The sequence below is a fragment of the Leptosomus discolor genome, chromosome Z, assembly GCF_034619465.1.
Source record: "Leptosomus discolor isolate bLepDis1 chromosome Z, bLepDis1.hap2, whole genome shotgun sequence".
Taxonomy (NCBI): Eukaryota; Metazoa; Chordata; class Aves; order Leptosomiformes; family Leptosomidae; genus Leptosomus; species Leptosomus discolor.
Genome location: NC_141419.1, coordinates 23,058,871 through 23,079,950, shown reverse-complemented (window position 1 = coordinate 23,079,950; position 21,080 = coordinate 23,058,871). Strand labels below are relative to the sequence as shown.

Sequence of the window (21,080 nt, the reverse complement as noted above, 5' to 3'; positions counted from 1 at the left end):
TACTTTCTGAAAGTAGAAATCAAAGGCCTTGCATCATGGCTAGTTCTGTGGACAGGGTGGACTGCACCAGTGTGTCGGGGTCCCTGGAAAAGAAGCACTTGTAGTCCATTAGTGTTTGAGAAAACTTTGTGAGTGGGTTACCTTCCCCAGGGCTGTGCACCCACCCTGCTCCGCAGCGCAGCCCACTGCTCTTCGTCGGCCACGTGGCTGGCTGCGGTTTTACACCACTGAGTGGTCATTGCTGTGGACGCCAGCCAAGATGGTGTGGTTGAGTGAGGACGCCGACCGGTCTGAGCCTTCGGTGGGGCCATTGGCACTCTCACTGCGCTGGCAGCAAAGGATCTGCTTGAAGGTTGCGCTCATCTCCTTGTCCCGGTAGGAGTAGATGATGGGGTTCATGGCGGAGTTGAACTCTGCCAGGAGCAGGAAGAATTTTTCATAAGCCAGGACGTTGCACTGGGGACAGCAAACATCAAGGAGCAACAAGACTAATCCTGGGGTCCAGCAGACTATGAAAGCACCTAGGAAGAGAAAAAGCGGACAAAACACAACAAAACCCACAAATATACAAATGCACCACTACTTGTCAAAACGCTATGAGAAACATCCAACTGGAAGCCGCAATGGTTAATCTTCTCTTTCAAGTGTATCGTTCCCACACTATTTCCTCACTGACCTGATGAGAGGGATGCCTTTCAAAGATCTGTAAATGGTTATGGGCAGCACATCAAAAGAGCAAGGCATTCCCCCCAACACTCACCATGTGAAACTCTTTTTGGCAAATACATTTGCATTTAAAGTTGATAATGAGGAACATTTTTTCCCTTCAGCTAGAGACCTCTGACTAATCAATCTCTTGATCAGGAGAAACAATGCTGCAATTTACTTCTCAAACTAATAACAACAAAGAAAACCTTTCTGTGAGTGCTGTGACTGAAGCATCAGTAATAGAAAAAGAGTGGTGCAGGCAGCAATTCTCAAGAAAAAGAAAGCCTGGGTCTTGTTAATCCATTTCAGCCCCATTATGTAATGGAAAGTCCTAAACACACATCCTTCTTGCACTGAAATGCCGTCCTTCAACAGATCTACTTCTTTTCTTAGGGCTCTATTCAATTCAGAGGCTCCTCAGGCTTCAATAGTGTAAATGCCAAAAAGCCTTGCCCTGATTAAAATGCTTCCCCCTCCTTTCTCTGCTTTGCAAAGAACTGAGGGGAGTAAAGCTCAGAACAAAATTCACAGTTCAATGCAGAAATGAAATCAAATGCCTTGCACCTTATTGGGAGTACTGAGTTAAAAGAAGATGGTAGCTCCTTGCAAGGTTAAAGAGGTTTTAAATATAAGCACTGCTGGGGAAGCCCTTACACACCGATCATGTCAGAATGAAGACGGTGCTCCTGAGATTTTCCAGGCTGACATGCTCGACTGAGGTGTAAACCAAGGCCTTATCATCAGCGGGCAGGCTTAGTGCAGGCAGCAACAATAAGGGCTTCCCGGCACTGAACAGTGAGTGCTGTTTCAAACAGGTTCTCCTGTCACTGTGGTATTTATGAACATACTGCCTCCATTTTTTTCTGCAGTGATGCTCTCTGCAGGTCTAGCAGCTGACTACAGTCAGTCTTCAGAGCGCACAGCCTTTTCATTGTGCCTGCCAAGAAGGTGCCAGCAATTTCCATCTTGGGCAGTGATGAATATAAGCTGTGCAGACACCTTTCATTTTGGATACCAAACCCACCTAGATCAAAAAGAAGAACATTTTCTGAAGCGATTTGCAAATACACAGGGTGTGGCAGGGTATGGACCCTCCTTGCCAACCAGGCAATCACATACAGGCTTTCTACATACCAAGAAGCACCCCTAAACTGAGCTTGCTTGCAACTGATGGTGCCGCAGTGCCACTCAATGCCTATCACTTCACCGACCAACAGAGCTTGCAAAGGGAAAGAAGCTGGGGGGCAAACTGCCAGCTGCCAGTACAAAGCATCAATGTCTTTGGCCAAATGACTTTGTTAGGGGATGGCAGCAATTTTACAGCATGGGGATGAAACTCTCCCACGCCTAGGTGGCATCAAATACATGAATCCACTTCATAGCTTTTGTCTGCAGCTCTTTCGGATTCCAGCAGCCCCAGAAACGAGTACTTGAAACCCATGCAAAGAACTACGGTCTTTTGTCGCTTCCTTGTACCTGTTCCCAGAAGAGTGGAAGACTGCATCTCTTTACTTGCAGGATTGTCCACGTTGACGCAGAGGCTGCTTTCTGCACAAAGCAGCTCTGCTGAGCTCGTTTCTGCAAAAGCCAAGCCAATCTTTCAAATTCAACCACTGGCTGCTGAAACTGTGCATGTTGCGCTCAGCCTCCTAGCTAGCAAGGCAGTGATGGACTTTGTTCCAGCTTGAGCATGTATTTTCTTCATTACAGGCTGCCTCGGGAGAACAACATCAGAGACGGGAACATTGCAAGTCATGGGATCTACAGTCAAGGACAAAAGACGATGACAGAATCCTCACCAGGCTTGTAGCAGAAAAGTCCAATGTGGGAACAATGGAGCTGACAGGAAAGCTCTCCTAGCGTTGTTCAAAGTTGCAATTGAAAGCTTCAATTTTCTAATGATTTTTTTTTGTTTTTTTTTTTTCCCCCAAATCTGTTTCTGAGAAACTAAGTATGCCATACAGAACATTCTGTTCATAATTTTTGGGTATGTTAAAAGCAGCAACAAAAAGCAGCAGTACGGTGAGGCAGGTAGGCATTTGACCCTGAAAAAGCTCCAAAGTCTTTGATGAAACTCCACATGCAGCCCACTGCACTGAACACTGGTCTCAGGCGGAGTTCCTGAGTCACTCTGGGCTCCCCAGTATCTCAGACAGGTCTAATAACCTATACGCTGAGGCTTGATGTGGTTGCACTCAAGAAAAAGTGGAGTGTGGTTGAGCAAGCAACTAAATGCCCTGTGCAGATCATGATACACTGGAAAAAGATAAAAACAAAGGGTCATCCTCCCGCCCAGCTCTGGAAGAGAATGGAAGCCATTATTCTGCAAGTTGTCACCCTGCTGCTCACACCAGGCCTGGAGCTGGGTCAATGACACTCTGGCAGCCAGGGTGTCGAGAGGAGAAGAAACCCTATGCTGCCCAGCTCCAGACCCGCTTGGGTAACGTGATCTTCTCACTGTCCTGACCCCCAGCTGCAGACCAGGCTGACTTTCCAACCTGTTTCCTCCATGCATCAGCAAGGCAGCAGAGGAGCACACAGGAGGAGCACACAGTATTCAGGACAACACCTCTGTGCAAACAGAGCTAGCTTCAAGCTCCTGAACAGACAGCTCATCTGTTATTGGGAAGCAAAGGCCATTGAAGCCAGCCCCATTCAGCACAGTGGGCTTTGTTTTACTTTAGCCCCTGGGATATTCCTAGCAAAACTTCCCACCATGCTAATGGCTCCTGTGACTTATTAAGTTAAGTGCTTGCAAACGGTAACAGAAACAATGCCTAGGGTTTTCTTACTTGTTATCTAACTGTTGGTACCCTGGAAAATACTTGAAAGCACCACTCATGGTACGGGCATGTTTGAGTTAGGTACAATTCAAGGAATGTAAAAATTCCAGGCTCCTATTACTTCAAATTTAGGAAACATCATCTGTTAAATACAGAATTTTTTCCCTGGAAGGAAAAAAAGCTTGAAATTTATTTTTTCTACTTCTTACTTGGAATATTTGTCAAAGTAAGGCGATACTAAGCTAAAAGTGAGGTTAAATTCTTCCCTTTCCAGAAATCCGTTGTGCACTGATTTCACCAAGAATGAAGTTCTAAAAATATCACATCTAATAAAACAATGAGATCCAAAAGCTTCCTGCTGCCCTATACTGAAAAGCCTTAAGCATACACCAAAATCTTGATGTATTTTTCTGCTCAGGAACAGAACTGAGAGCAGTCCAAAGCACAATGTGAGTAATTCCCAGGTGCACCTTAACATTTCACAAACTTGGTCAAACCCAGATTACAATGACATATAAAGCAGATTTATTGCATTCAGTGAATGCAATCTGCTGATCTTCGTGGGTAAGTCATTGTCACACCATGGCACTAAAAAAGCCCAACATACACAAATAAAACTGCAGATGGTATGTCCTTGGGTGGCTAAAGAGCACTGTTGCCTGGACAGATAGCACCTCTGGGGTGACACCTCCAACCCTGGTAGTCCTTAGAGGTGCTGGCACGGCATGAAGCTGACCGAGCTGTTCAATTGCAGCAGGAGGAACATCCCTATTGCGCATGGCCAAGGCCTGCCCTGTGAGTCTGGCAAAAGAGGGCCAGGTGAGGAAGAAATGCCGATCAGGCTGAGGGGTGAATGGCCAGCCACAAGACGGGAAAGCTTGAGGGAACCGGAGAAATGGCACTGCATCTTTCAAAAAGATTTAAGGACACAAGAGGGGAAGAGTCCCTATAGACTGAGAAGTATGTTTTACAGCAAGAAATCTGAGTTACAGCAGAGCAGTCATGACATTAAACTCATTTTCTGTTGCTGTGTGATACCTCTCACCCAGGGCTGAAATTCCAACTCCTCGTGCATAGTCTGTCTTGCTGTGCTGTGGCAAACATCCACTGGGGATGACCACAGTATGACTACAATACATCTTTCCTGAATGCTCGTCTGGTGCACCAGTGTGGATCGTACTTCCACAGTAGTTGGAAACTCCTGGGTAAGTGTGGCATGGCCTCACAGCAAGATTTGGTTGCAAGACAGTAAAAACTGTTGTGGGCAGTAGGCATATGAAACCAACCATGATAAATCACACAAAAATGAGTGACTAGAAAAACAAAAGAGAAAACAACTCCAAAAACCAGCAGCAGAAAAGAAACAAGCTACATGAGAATAAACACTGATGAACTAGTCACTCATTACTAGGATACCAGACTGGACGGCTACTCATGTAACTTCTTAGGTTAGCAGGTAAAGGATTTCCTGAGCAGCACTTTTTTTTCTTTTTTCTTTTGCTTTTTGCCTTGGACAGCATAAGTCTGTGCTTATTCCATGAACGTCTGTTTTCCTCTAACTTACAACAGCAAAACAAAGGAAGTGCTTCTGCTCCTGCCAAGTCACACACCGCCATCCCTCGGAGGCTGCGGTGGGATACGGCTCTTCTCAATGTACACCTCTTCTGAAACACCCCTTTTTCTCCTGCTTCATTATGTTGTGTCGTTTCTGTGTGCCCTCTTCCACCTATCTTGGGTGTTGACTCTGATTTACTGATTTCTGTCATGGCCTCACAGTCACCCTGCAAATTCATCATACGGAGAAGTCTGTATGGAGAGGAAAAATATGGAAAGGGCCTCTTTCAGGGGAGTGAGAGGACAGAAGGGGGGAAAAAAAATCTTGCTTCTGTTTGCGCTGCTGTTAACATTACAGAAACAGGATAAGGCACCACCATATCAAAGACAGAAGAGACCCACTGCAGTTGAACTGCAGGGACATTTACGTTTTGCTGCTGTTGCCTACCTCCCCTTGTGCACCTTCTGTCCTCTCCAAATCTCCTCCTGTTCTCAGAGTGGCACTTGTGATGGGTGGCTACACCACCTCTTCCACTGGGACAACACTGACTGAGAGAGGAAAGGACACTGAGCATCACTGCCAGTTACCAACAGGGAGAAGGGTCTTGCTGCACTTTCTGCAGGCTGAAAGCACTGCTATGGGGAGACGATTTGTGTTATTTAATAAAACCATAGCCAAAAAGGGCTACAGAAATCCCTGGAATTTTCCACATCCCGATACAATCCCGCCCTCAGCAGGGAAAGCCACTTGCTATGCTAGCTGAGGAACAAGCTCATCAGCTGCAACACAACTGCACTTCTTCATGCTTTAGCCATCTGTAAGCTGTATCAATAACCCTCCTTATCACACTGCGTGTTATCTTGTGCATAGCATGAATAGAGATAAGTACTGCATGAAATAGTGCTTATTCATAGCCATGCATTGTTTTCCCCGGATACAAACATTAGAAAATGAAATCTATAATGAATGCTGAATTATTATATATGCAAAATATCCATGAAGACCATTTATCACACTGTAAACATACGGAATGTAGGAGTAATTCTTTTAATTCTAGTCTGACATAATTTTCCCCGATTTTGCCACAACCTTACTACAATATAGTTTATACTTCTTGGTGGACGAAAACACAGTTGTTGCTGTTTTTTTGTAGTTTCTGCTGGAAATAGTCAACATCGGGGTAAAGTTTGCCTCCACCCATGGAATTTTTATGTGAAAAAATAAAATATGACTACCACATATGGACCCGATTAACAAATGTAAAATAATCCTACGCTACATTTGGCAAACTCTGTAGAACTTCAGATATGAAAGGCTTGCCTCTCCATCCACAGTCTCTGAAAGGCTTGAGGAGGATGACAGTGAAAGACAGTCCTTGAAAAATAGCCGAGGTGGGGGAGAGTAGCATGTAGCGTGTCAGTATGAATGGTCTTGTTGAAAAAGGTGCTATCAAAACCCCTTAATTTATTGAAGGTGTCCTTATTTAAGGAAGCTGTGTGAATTTTGAATGAGTGAGAGATTCCTAGCACACTCCTGCAGTGTTTGACTGAGTGCAAAACACTGCTTTCTCTGACATGTGTCTGGGAGACTGATGCAATGGCCCCTTTGCATTTCAAGACAAACATTTCTCTGGTGGGACTGTGTGTGAAGGGAAGGGGGGTATCTCCAGCAGTGTAAAATAGGAAATGAGAAACAAAGCAAAGCTAAATAAAATCTACATTCATATTCATGCAACAGTACCTTACAAGTATCGTAGAATCATAGAATCACAGAATGGTTTCTGTTGGAAGGGGCCTCAAAGACCATCTAGTTCCAACCCCGCTGCCATGGGCAGGGACATCTCCCACCAGACCAGGTTGCTCAAAGCCCCATCCAACCTGGCTTTGAACACTGCCAGGGAGGGGGCAGCCACAGCTTCTCTGGGAAACCTCTTCCAGTGTCTCACCACCCTCACAGTGAAGAACTTCTTCCTAATATCTAATCTAAAATCTCCCCTCTTTCAGTTTAAAACTGTAACCCCTTGTCCTATCACTACCCTCCCTGGTAAAGAGTCCCTCCCCACCTTTCCTGTAGGCCCCCTTCAAGTACCGGAAGGATGCTGTAAGGTATCCCTGGAGTGTTCCCTTTTCCAGGCTGAACAACCCCAACTCTCTTACCCTGTCCTTGTAGGGGAGGTGCTCCAGCCCCCTGATCACTTTCGCGGCCCTCCTCTGGACTCACTCGAGCAGGTCTATGTCATTCTTGTGCTGGGGACTCCAGAGCTGGATGCAGTACTGCAGGTGGCGTCTCATCAGAGCAGAGTAGAGGGGCAGAATCACCTCCCTTGACCTGCTGGCCACGCTGCTTTTGACACAGCCCATCATATGATTTGCTTTCTGGGCTGTGAGCACACGTTGCTGGTTCACATTCAGTATTTCATCCACCAGCACCCCTAAGTCCTTCTCTGCAGGGCTGCTCTTGATCCACTCATTGCCCAGTCTGTATTTGTGCTTGGGATTGCCCCAACCCAGGGGCAGCACCTTGTAGCTGACCTTGTTGAACTTCAGGAGGTTTGCATGGGCCCATCTCTCCAGCCTGTCAAGGTCCCTCTGGATGGCCTCCCTTCCCTCCAGCGTGTTCACCGCACCACACAGCTTGGTGTCGTCAGCACACTTGCTGAGGGTGCACTTCATGCCACCGTCCATGTTGCCGACAAAGGTGTTAAACAGCACTGGTCCCAGTACTGACCCTTGAGGAATGCCACTTGTCGCTGGTCTCCACTCAGACATCGAGCCACTGATCGCAACTTGAGTGCAACCTCACAGTCAATTCCTTATCCATGAAGTGGTCTGTCTGTCAAATCCATGTCTCTCAAAGTTAGAGACAAGGATGTTGTGCAGGACAGCGTCAAATGCTTTGCACAAGTCCAGGTAGATGAAGTCCGTTGCTCTTCTCTTATCCACCAATGCTGTAAGCCCATCGTAGAAGGCCACCAAATTTGTCAGGCACAATTTGCCCTTGGTGAACCCACATTGCCTGTCACCAATCACCTCCTTATTTTCCATGTGCCTTAGCACATTTTCCAGGAGGATCTGTTCCATGATCTTGCTGGGCACAGAGGTGAGACTGACTGGCTTGTAATTCCCTGGGTCTTCCTTTTTTCCCTTTTTAAAAATAAGGGTTATGTTTTCCTTTTTCCAGTCAGTGGGAACTTCACCAGTCTGCTGTGACGTCTCAAATATGATGGACAGTGGCTTAGCAACTTAATCCACCAGTTCCCTCAAGATCCGTGGATGCATCTCAACAGGTCCCATGGACTTGTGCACCTTCAGGTTCCTTAGATGGTCTCAAACCTGATCCTCTCCTACGGTGGGTGGTTCTTTATTCTGCCAGCCCCTGCCTTTGCCCTCTTTGACTTGAGTGGTGTGGCTGAAACACTTGCTGGTGAAGACTGAGGCAGAAAAGTCATTGAGTACCTCAGCCTTCTCCACGTCTCAGGTAACCAGGTCTCCTGTTTCCTTCTGGAGAGGGCTCACATTTTCCCTAGACTTCCTTTTGTAACTAACATACCTATAGAAATTTTTCTTGTTGCCCTTGATGGCCTGGCCAGATTTAATACTATCAGGGCTTCAGCTTTCCTAACCTGATACCTGGCTGCTCTGATAATTTCTCCGTATTCCTCCCAGGCTACCTGTCTTTGCTTCCACCCTCTGTAGGCTTCCCTTTTTTGAGTTTGTCCAGGAGTTCCTTGTTCATCCATGCAGGCCTTCTGGTGCTTTTGCCTGATTTCCTCTCTGTCAGGATGCATCACTCCTGAGCTTGGAGATGGTCTTTGAACTTTAACCAGCTATCTTGGGCCCTTCTTCTCTCCAGAGCTGTATCGCATGGTACTCTGCCAAGCCAAAGTCTGCTCTCCTGAAGTCCAGGCTAATGAGCTTGCTGTGTGATTGTTGATGCCCCAAGGATCTTGAACACCATCATTTCATGGTCACTGCAACCAAGACAGCCCTTGAGCTTCACATTTCCGACCAGCCCCTCCTTGTTGGTGAGATCAAGATCCAGCATAGCTCCTCTCCTCGCTGGTTCCTCTATCACTTGGAGAAGGAAGCTATTACCAACACATTCCATATCAACACATTGCTTATGCCCTGCTGTGTTGTCCCTCCAACAGATGTACTTACTTCTCATAAGATGATTTGGAGCAAGAGCACCCAAGTAAATAAGAGAAAAATAGACAACTAGGGGCATATGGGAGGAGCTGGGTGGTACGAGCTGTCAGCTTACCTTTCACAACACTATATGTGCCCCAACCCCTGGGACCCCCATTCTAGTCTCCCATGAGCTGAACAGCTCTGAATGTGCAGGTTACAGATAAAATCCTTACTTCAGCTTTTCCAGGCATCTGAACTCCATACAAAAGTTTATAAGTTTGCCAGATTTTGCAGTTTACTGAGCCCACAGTTTGCAAAGGGATTTTTAAATAAACTGGTTTTGCTAGTAATGCATCCATTCCCTGATTTCCGACCTTCTCCACAGCTATATGCACATGCACACTCCAACCTATTCCTGAATCCTGTTCTGGGATTTTGAGCTGTTGTGTTTGGTCAGACTTTGCATGAAATAATGGCTGGATCACGTAGAAACACAGAAATCATGTCTGGCTCCAAAATGTATTCCTCCTTCCCAGCAGTAATACATCAGACATTTCAAACATCTGCCTTCACCTTTGAACTCCTGTGCACAGAATTGATTCAGTGTTTAAGGCATGGCTATCTTTGTCAACAAATCATTCCCTCTCTGAGGAACCTGGCTGAGGAACCTCTTGAACCATTTATCTGGTTAAAAACATGCTAATGATTTAATGTGAAAGCTTTCCTGGGGCTCTGCTTGTGCTCTAGCTGGGCTGGAGGAGCAGCAAGCCTTGCCCACAAAGAGTGAGTTTCCAGTGTACGTTAGTGACACCTCGTTCTGGGCCTTAATGTTTAATATTTCACCTGTGCCTGTTCATCCCTTTAATCTTCATCACATTAGTTCTTTTCAGAAAAAATAAAATAAAGTAAAAAACTCTTCCTAAATGGATATACAGTCTTGACCACCACTGATAACCCTGCTGGCATATTGACTCCTTTGCTACAGGCTGGCCTCTGCTCTCCCTATTCTCTTCCAATGCTCACATTTACCACATCGCTCCTGACAATTTGTCATTTAAATACTCACTCTTACAAATTCATTGGCAAAATCTTTAGGTGAAAGCCCTCCTTTTAAACCAGACACATCTCTGCTACACCAGCTGCATATAGGGCCAACTGAAGATATACCTGACCCACCGTGCAGTTTCACAGGGTGCTGACAACAACCAGGAGCCAACAACTCTGTTGGCACCACTAGCCACAGACGTTTTCTGTCTCTGAGCATGGAGGTTATCAGACAGAAAACATCTGTGGTCAGTGGGGCTGGACCTACAGCCATCACGCCTTCCTGTTTCTCGGGGTGGCTGACACATATGGTCTTCTCTTCCTGCTTCAGTTTGCAAGCCCAGACTAGAGGCAATGAAGAGCAGGTTTCCCTCAGTAGGACTCGTACATGGCAGTCATGGGAGTCCTCATGAGCTTGCTCTCTGCCCCTGCGTGCTTGCTGCCAGGTGCTGAAGGCAGGGTAGGCTGAATGCCTTCTCGCTTTCCTTCTGGAAGTCCTATCTGCTGGGTGTCCTCCCACCTGGACCCTGGGTGGAAAGAGCCTGGCACCAGCTGTGGATGTTTCAGGTACCGCATGGGTCTCCAAGCCCTTCAGTATGTCTGTAGTATCTGAAGCTTTTGAAGTTTGAAACAGCAACAGATAGAAAAGGCTGGAGATGACGGATAACAAAACAAAACAAACGGAAGAGAAAATGAGATGTAGGTAGAAGCAAGCTGTCAAAATGGACCCATTTATTTAAGGGGGGCTTGTTAAACTCTAGCCCAGGTTAACACTTGCTTGGTATCATTCTCTGCCTGCTGCTCGTAGTCTTGCAAAAAGAGTTTGCTCGTCTCCAGCCAGTTGATCCAGTCACCCTGAAGTATTCCTTGTTTCTCCTTTCTGAAGGAGAAATCAAGTGCCAATTGAAATGGAGGAGACCAGGACTGCTTTTCAACTGACACATGCAAACCAAAGGTGTTGGTGCAAATCAAATACCTCCTCATTTCAAACATACGCTTATCATGGTTTTTAAGAAGACCTTGCAATGATGGCACGTGCAAACTGCTTTCCAAAAAGAAAAGCAAAAGCTTGAGCCCATGGCATTTTATCCACATCCATTTGAATCCCTCAAATGAAAAGGTTGTTAAGGAAAAATGGAATTCGCCACTGATCAGTGACCGCAGGAAAGAGACAGTGCCCCCCCCCCCCCAAAAAAAGAAGAAAGTAAGCCTTTTATCTATAAAAAGCATTTTAGACAAGAAGAGGAAGTCATTAAATGCCAATGGTCAGGATTCCAACTGATTTCTAAATTAGTAAAGATATGTGAAGCTAATCTCTGAATAAAAGCCTGGCTGTTGCCAAAGCAATCTGAGTATTTATCTCTGTGTAAAGACAAACAGTAGTCCCTGTGGAGTTTTGCTGTTGCCAAAACCCTGACACACAGAGGAAATTTTGGTATCTTTTTCAACTTTCAGGCGTTCTAGATGAGGCTTTATGCTCTGTTATGGACACAAATGCTCCTACAGTTCCAAATCAGTGCCGGTAGCTTGGCTGAAAAAGGAGCACAGAAACCCAGCTGATATGAGGCTCCTGAGGCTCATGGTACTGGTCTCCCTGGGTCATGGTGACACAGGGCAAAGAAAAGCAGCCAACAGATGTCTGGGGAAAATTAGAAGCAAGAAACTTCCTTTCAGTCCATACCTGGCAACCTGCTTGCATCCCCCTCGTACAAACTCAGCCAGGATCCTCTTTATGGGCACTGATTGCTCCTGGTCATGAGCTGGGGCACTGGATGGGGGACCGACCCGTCTGTGAATGGTAAGAGGACCCTGTCCTAGAGGTCTAGGTGAGGCTTTCAGGTCCATGGGTGTGGGGCAGCTGGAGGTGACCAGGTCTGTTGGCAATGCAAACATGCCTACCCAAATGTGAAGGCTCGCTGCAAGAGGTCATCTGAGGCAGGAGCGGGACAGCTGGCACCCTGCAGACAGAGCTTACAAACTGGACTGTGTTCTGCCTGCCTCTGCAAGGTATATTTAGCATGCTTGGGACTTGGGTGTTTCACCGCTTCTCTCGTTTTGCAGTCTTCAGTCACAGAAAAATCATTCATGGCCATGTTGAAAAAAAAACGTTTTGCCCACTTTTCCTTTGGAAATCCATGTATCCCCCGTGGTACTCTGGTACTTTCCAGGGACAGTCACAACGCTACACTCAAATAATACAGCTTGTTTAACAGATTTCAAATAACTTTGGTACAAGAGATTGTTTAATTGTATTTTCTTTTGTTGTTAAGGACATTAAGTGTTACTGGTATCATGTTTGGATGAGCTCCAGTTGCAACACAAGCTTCCAAATGAAGCATGGGTGGATGCAATTTAATATGTAAAGGACTGCTTTGATTCTTACATAAGATGAAACTAGTAATATTAGAAGAAAAATATTAGCCTCTATCTGCTTCCTTAATAGGAATAAAATTTCTTTCTCCCATGCTACTACTAGACTGTGAACAGAAGAAAGAGTTACAAAAGGACAGATACTTAAAATGACTGTATTATATACCAGCTCTACCTCAATGGCAATAAAACTGTGTGTGTGGTTTTGGTGTTTGTTTTTTTTTTTTTTTTAATATAGCCATACTGTAATTTATCTGATTATAGCTAGCTGGTTAAGTTGTGGTAGACACCCCTTGAAGGAATTGCATTAAGACCAATTAAGAAGCAGTATCCACTGTGACAGCTGTGCTCCTCTGGGAAAGTGAAGAGCACAAGCTCTGGAGTGGACAACAAGGGAAAAGCCCTCTTGGTTAAGGGAATGTCACTCCAGAATAAATCTTCCCGGAAAATTAGGCTAGCCTGCTCCCCACAAATACCTTCTACTCCTCATATGAATGTTAACAAATAAAAATACTACCTTAAAGCAGAAGCAGCCTTGGACAGACTGTATGTGAACAACAGTGCTATAGTAAGCGTGCTGTACATCTCACCAGCCAAGCAGTATCAAGGACATATGGATGTTGCTCAGGCTATCAGACTACCAGGAAGGCGTCTACAAATAGGAATGATAAAACAGAAGGATAGCAGACAGACATGGCATTGCACTTCACAAGAGAAGCACTGAGTGAAGAACCACCCAAATTTTGCTTGTGGTAAGTACACACTGACAGTTTACCAGAAGGGTAAATCCCATGTTTTAGCACCTAATTCTATATTAAACCTGTCTAGAAGAGGCTGCATTTAAATCTGTCTAGAAGAGGCTGATAACTCGGGCAGAAAATATAGCTTTTGGTCTATATTTCTACCTGAAGACGAGACATGGTTTAAAGGGATGTAGCTACCTCTTGGTTCTCACAGATGCCTCTGAATTCCCTTGGAACATCCAACTTTTCCTGTCTGGACAAGATGCCATCATACTGTAAATTACATCGTAGGGGTCAGGGAGAAAGAAAGATTAGTATTTTATCTTCTATGAAGCCAGTTTCTGGATTCATTAAAAATACTATCATGCAGAAGGAAGCACTGCAACAGTGCACAGTAGGTACTTTTTTCCCTGTCAGAAGGGTGTTTACTCTCCTGCAGCATATAATTTTATTGCGGTAACGACAGTATTTCCCATACTTAAAATGGGAAATACGGCGAACAAGTCTGGAAATGTTTCATTGCTGGTGGTAAATATCTGGATTCCAGTGGCAGCTTTTCTGTGATTTTCTTTGTATTTACCATTACAGAATCTATATTGATTTAAAGTCTTCAGGCAAACACAGAAGACAGCATTGATAAAATTTAGCCTTTATTTCAACTCCTAACTTCAAGAATCACATTGCCAAACTATGCGTTATACTGGAGAAAAAAAGGTGCATCTTCAGCCAGCCTGTTCCCTCGCCAGTCAGTACACAGCTGTGGAAAACCCTGGGAACACAGCTATTGTGGGAGCAATGCTTTGCACAGTTCTGTTTTATGTCATTAGGTCAAGACCAGCAGGCAAAAAGTAAAGTAAGAGAAAAATTCAGAATGCATTAGACACCCTTGTCACTACAAATGAGGGAACCCCAGTCTCATCCACTTAAAGAGTTAGCCATTAAAACTGCTTCTGGGTTAGACAAGTGATGCGTCCTCTCTCTATGACCAAGTTTCCCCACATTTCGTGCATTTATCAGAGATATGAATTTGATTTTGCATACTGAACGTATTCTGGTGTTTCAATTGTTTTTTGGGAACAGTATTATACCTTTGGCAGTCCGCTCTCCCCTTCTAAATTTAACGCCTGCTAAGCAAAGTATGCCCAAGAATAGTGCTTGTCTTTCAGCTCCTGTGTTAGCACCACATCCTGCGTCACTGTGGCTTAAAGATTTCTATATAAATAGACTCAGAAACCACAAAAAAGAGCACTGTCATACTATTTTGAAGGTTGCTCAATCTGCATATTTCTGAGGATGTGATTCCTTTGACCTCTGGCACACAGTTTGCTCCAGCATCCCCATAAAAGACTGTAGATTTTGGCTATGATAGAAAGAAACAATCATACTGAAGAAAAAAAAACACCCACTAACACTAAGTCTTCTCTTTCAGTTCACTTACTCCCACCTACTCATGAAAGGGCAATTGTACTGCAGCAGAATACTGAAGTACTTTCAATGCCAAAATTGGGCTGATTCTCAGACACCTTCATCGCTTTCAGGGGTGTTCATGAGAAATGCCAGACAAAGGTCATTTAAAACCAGCCCCTATCTACGAAGCAAGGAAGAAAGAGGCGTTAACTTTGCGGCTTTCTCTATATCATGCCTCAAGTGCAGCTCAGATTTGTCCTGGGTCTTCTGCAGCTGGGCATGAAAGAGCTGTCTCAGCTCCCACTGAACTCCTGGTCTCTCTGATGAGACTGCCAAAGACGACAGCAATTATTTCCTGCTGTCACCTGTCTTCAGACTAAAGGCGAAGCCAACTCGTCTGTCATAGTGACACAAAGAAGGCAAGCTGCTGTGAGGGCAGAGCTCATGGCTGTGCACATGCAAGCACTCCCCATGGAGCGGCTGGGAAGCATGCTGCTTCTGCAGGGCAAGAACTTGAAAATTCTTCCATTTTAGCACTCTCTGCTTGCCAGGGACTTCAGTCCTCAAGGGATAAGGGATTTAAATGCCATTCAACGTAAAATCTTTGGCAGTGGAAACTGTCTAGAAGTTTTCAAAATACAATTCTCTGCGATGTGGACTGAGCCAATCTGGTAATAATCCACATCACCACAGGGCAGTACTTTAAAAATAACCACTAATAACTATCGAACAGAAGTTGCAGATCAGCCACGTATGGTGCAGGCCACACCAAAGGCTGGCAGAGGCAGAAGATACCTGTGAAAGCGTTTGCTTCACACTTGGAAAGCCTGAGATTGCATGTGGAGAATGACAATGCAGTGGCATCCAAAAAGCAAGCCTAATTTGAGCTGCATGCTCTGAATGGCCCTTAGATCCGTCTAATCCCCTCCGACGATCCCGTATGCTATGCCCACCAGCCACATCCACAAGACGTGCTGCTTTGATGACTCCATGGGAACAGGTTCTAGATGCAGCGTTGAGCTGTCTGCTCAAAGAAAAGGGCCAGCATATAAGCAGGGAGCCAGACGCTGAAGAAATTGTAACTCCACTGACTTCCAGAAGCAGTTGTAAAAACAGTTGCAAATGGCACATCTGCATTGAAAGCAGGCCTTTAAAAGAAAAACAAAAGGCTCATCCATACTGTCTCTGTGGAAAAACACAAAAAGTTTCCGCAGGCTTATCAGTCCTCAAAAGGTCTTAGTATATCGAGGCCATCTGCGTGCATCATGGATAGTGGTTGCAAAATAGAAAACCTAACTAGCGTAACACCAACTGTTGTTCCCTGACGACAGAGGAACTGAAGGACCAAGACTGCTACCAAACCATAAAGGCAATTTCGAGCTGGATTACCTTCAGCAGATGCACAGGTCTGCAGCTCACTTATGGGGCGGAGGAGGCAGCAAATTGACAGACAAGCAGAAGGGTTGAAACAGGGCCATGATGATTAAAAAAGACACCTCCTCCAATTCCTACTGCCAGCTTCTGAATTGCTTCATGTTAAGAAAACCCTACAGCATCAAGCAGACAGGCTGTGCCCACCAGCATCGCTTAATGGCACCAGCATGTGTCCAGGAGGTGGAACCTGTGGACACAGGAAATACATTTTATTGCAATGCCACCTAATTAAAGCACCTACACTGAGTACTCCTCCCACAGCACACACCCAAAACAGTGCCTGCAGAGTCATTCAGATGTTTACATTCAGCACTGCTCACAGTAGTTTAAGTCAAGATTATTTTGGGACAGATGCATTGATGTATGAATTCAAAAGGTTTCCACTGTTGTTTTTTTAGCAGATATTTGTGGGCTTGCAACTAATGCAAATGGGAAGCTGCATGGGTCAAACTGAGACCTTTAAGGGAAAAGGCCCTCCACTGAAGAATTTTTGGGTCTAGGGAAAAAAAAAGGCAAAAAAGCAATTAGTACATTACAAGCAAATCGCTTGCAAAATCCTTCTACTCAGCAATTACTTCCAGGAAGTACCTCTGCTGCTCTAAAATACACAACTTTTTTTCTTCTTCAGAAAAGAACAAAACCCTAACCATTCAGCGACACATTGAAGTGAGCCAATCAAAGCTGACCTCATTTTCTTTTAAAATGTTTGAACAATGAAAGGAGTATTGAGGCAACATTGAGATAAGCTCCAACACAGCAGCAGTGTGTAAGGGAGATGCATAAAGGAGGAGACCTGATGCAAACGCACATCAGCCTCTGCTGGACTTCATTGGAAACTCCTGGTGATACTTGCTGGCTTCTCAGCATTTTTGTGCAGGACTCAGAGCAATGGCCACGACAAAGCCAGGCTAGCAAAATTAGGGGTGAACGCAACAAGGCAGAGAGGCCACTTCAGTGCTATAGCAAAAGCCCATACCTGCAGCTGTTTGCCTTTAATAGTAGCCTGGAGATTGATCACAGCTCTGTCTCCAGTAATAAAGACCCAAACCAACAGCAAGACAAGCTTCAGATTTGCTTGGTTCTTACTACCTGTTCTGCAGCTAGTAAGGGGAGGAGAAGAGCACAGATTTACAGATTTTGTGTCTCTGGTACCTTCTTGGAGAGGCAAGCAACAGGGGCTGAATCTACCTGTTCCTCCTCCAAAATTAATGGGCGTTCAGCTTCCTTAGTCACCTGCTGATGCTACCAGCATTTTTTACCAGCACCAGTGCTCTCTCTGCTGTCCAGCCATCTGAACCCTGATACTGTAACTGTGTTCATTAATGCTCTATCTATGAGCATGAGAATACATGGCTGGTGACTGAGAAACGACGAGGCAGATTTTCCAGACTGACATCCTGCAAGTTTGGTGATTCCATGGTATTTCCAGCAGATATTTTTCTGAAAACTCTCATTGTCTATATTTATCACTGACTACACTCCTGCCTTAAACAACATTTATCAGAGAAGGTACATGCAAGTTTCACCAGCTTTTTAAGGATGCAGCGTTAGCATACACAATGAGACTGAACATGTCCACGGGTGCAGGGCAGGCAACATGGTCTGAGCAGGACAGAGTCTTCACTCCCTGCTAATTTCATTGGCGTTTGGCTGATCTTAACGTCTGAAGCCGACTGAGCGTTTTGCAAAGCCCGCAGCGTTGGGATCCCATCTGAGCTGCTGTGGTTGGCAAGCTCCGTGCTCCAGTGCACAAGATGTCGTTCCCGGTTGTGATTCAGCCACCCTCTCTCCCTATTGACATAGCTCATGTGCGGAGTTTACTCTCCTCCCACCTGACCCACAGCCACAGAAGCCCGCATCAGTGCCAAACCACAGAGGTTCTACAAAACCTGAGCTCTGTGTGCCTGAGGAAGGGAATGAGTGAGAATGGGGAGGCGCAGGAGCACCGCTGGACCCTGCTTCCCCTCCTACCCTCCCAAAACCAGGAGAGTTTTGCCTCAGCAAGTCATAAACTGTCACTCTCTCTCAGACAGTGCCGGTTTTTGTTTTTCCTCCAAATTGGCCAGGGAAGCTCCCTTGAGATTAAAGCCTGCTACTGTTGCCTATCAGTGTGACTGTCCACTGGCATCGATGCTCTGTACGTTACTGCAACTGGCTACCCACTGCATTCATAAAAGGAAAAAAAAAAAGAAGAAAAAAAGGTGCCTGTAACTGATCCACAGCCTGGATGTTTCTTATCTCCTCCTCCTTATTCTGTACAGAATAATACCTGTATTCATCAGGGTCACTTTGGGCAGGAGTTCAGGGCTGATGGGAGAGGCATGAATGCAGAGATCTCCCAGCGTTCAGTTGTGGCTTCCAGACACTGCTGCTGGCAGCATTTTGAGTGGAAAATTTGGTCATTCACAGTAGATGGTGCAGGGTGCAGGCACGAGCAAACACCTCAAAAAGCAAGGAAGTGAGGTTGTTTGCAAAAGGCAGTATGCACTGTCAGAAGCCTTGGAGATAAGCAGCAAAATGATGATGTACAGTACAACGAGCACAGGGAAAAGGAAAGAGAGGAAAGTATACCAATGTCTGCAAGAGTGTTGCTCATCACTGCAACAGATGCATGTAAACATTTACAGATGAATTTAAAACTTAATCTTTTCCCCAGAAATGTTCTATTGAGACATGTGTAAAATAGATGAAAAGAGAAAACCTTAAAAGTTGTTTACAGGACAAGAGGGCCATTCGTGACCTGCCACCTCTCCATCATTCTCCCTAGCCGCACTTTCTGAATTTTGTGACACTATGGAAAGTTGTCCCACTAAGCCGGCATCACAAGAGCATGAGCTGTCTCCTTCCTGTGTGGAATAACAAGCTGCACAAACTTGCTGACAAAACCCTTCCTTGCCACAATTATTAGGTAATTTTTCTGGGAACATTCATACTTAAAGCAATCTGCAACATGCTGAGCAGGGAGAAGGAAAGGAGTGCGAATTAAGGACTGGTACTGATGTCTCTCTCTGGCTCCTTTAGCACTGCGTGGCTTTTCAAAAGCATGTCATTATCACAGGGCCAGAAATTATTTAATGCTACTGTGGCATTGTGTTTGTGTTGCCTGGCTCCCAGGACATGTAAGTGTTTCGGGGTTTGTTTGTTTGTTTTGAGGGATGGTGAAAGCAAAAACACCAGCGCGCCTCCATGCCAAGGGAAGTGACGGGACTCTCTGGGAGTCCTTGCTGGAAGACGCCCTGGAGGAACCAGAAGGAGCCAGAGCAGCCTTCACTTGTGGGTCTTCCTCAGAGAAAAGGGCCAAACAGTTCACAAGAGAGAGTCATGGCCACCCTCCTTAACACTCCCTGGCACCATGGCCATGCCAGGAGACGAAAACCTCTCTCACCAGAAGCAGACCCAAGCCCTAAACCAAATTCTACCTCAGCCATCTGTTGGGGTTCAGAGGAAGTGCTATGGCCACTTAAGGGCTCATCTTCCCAGTGCAGACCCACCACCTACACCACTGTTTTTTTTTTTTCTCAAGCATTTGTAGTAACTCAGGCATAGACACAACTGGAGGCAGTTCCTGCCAACGCATCATGTGCAGACCAAAGGCATGTTTATCAGCTCCTGAGTGCTCATGAACTCTAAAGCAAGTCCTGGAGCCGCTGCTGACACTGCCACACAGAGGGCAGCTGTGGTCACGGCAATGAGGGATCCCCTGGAAAAACCTCAAACCAAGGGCACAAATTGCAGTATGCATATACACCCGTTAATCTCAAATGATGAAAATAATCTAATACAAGGCCTCTCCATCTAAATTAAAGAACAATTCATACATGAAGTGAGCTACCAAATAATTAAATATTTCCAGATGTTTCTGTTACTGATATCGCTCAAGCTGGTTCAGGAAGTTTCCAAACCTATTGCTAGCCTAGCAACTCTTCTTTCACAGCTCTTTAAAATGCTGGCAATGTGCCTGTCTTTTTCCAAGCACTTTGCATTTTATTTTCCTGAGGCACTAAAGACAGAGGTGTTTAAACAAAGAAAATATACTTCCAAGCATGTGGACTATTTTTTTTTATTATTTTTGAAAGTGGTCAGTCCATGTCATGGAAGTGGAGGAGATGGTTTCAAGATGTGGCAACAGACATCTCTTATTATCACAGATTTCAGCACACACAGAACTCCACCATATCACACTATTGCAAAATGCTGCCTGCAAAATTGCATATATGCAGCTTTACAGGCAATTATGTCAGGATACTAGTGCCTTTTCTATGCACTGTACCAAGACTACTTTCTGAACAACAAAAAACTGTAACTTTTTAAAACAGTATCAGAAGTCTTTTGCTTGGCCTGACTTTGTTTGTTTGTTGTGGTCTCTGCTTTCCTAGATACATCTGAAGAGATGCTCAATGAAACTGATGCATCCAACAGACATTTCTATTTCCTGTTTGAAAGCAACAGCAGAAAAAAGAGGCAGTAAACTTAAACTTCAAATGAAAAGAAGGACGTCAAAGCTTCTCTAATAAAACCTCTGGTACATATAATATTTTCTGTAGTAATTTTTGCTATTTTTTGGGAGATCTGTACCCAACAGTACAACATGCAATCAAGAGATCCCATAACTGACACTTTGCAGGATTCCCTCTACTGTATGAGTCAAGGGTAACTCTTGATAGTCAGCCTATGGGTGCAGGAGATCACTCTTCAAACTTCTGTGAGAAAAACATCATTTCAAGGCAAAGTGCATAAGGTACAAAGCCTATGAATGGATCATGCTTAGAGTTCTAATGCATTTCATCACCGTTTTTTAAGGTTAAGGCCAGGTTTTAAAATCTGGTTCATGTTGCTGCTAAGATTTCACCAATGTTCTCATGAAATCCTGGTGTTAACACAGTCAAATGCAGAACTTGTGCTTCAG

At 45.0% G+C, this 21,080-nt stretch overlaps 1 protein-coding gene across 1 annotated transcript in view; it reads right to left on the bottom strand.

Moving 5' to 3' along the window:
- Positions 1 to 219: 219 nt before the first annotated feature.
- Positions 220 to 21,080, bottom strand: part of LPAR1 (lysophosphatidic acid receptor 1) — a 50,708-nt gene continuing 29,847 nt past the window's right edge. The window contains exon 3 of the mRNA XM_009946902.2: positions 220 to 521. Coding sequence (XP_009945204.1) covers positions 220 to 521 — 302 coding nt within the window. The remainder of the gene's footprint in view (positions 522 to 21,080) is intronic.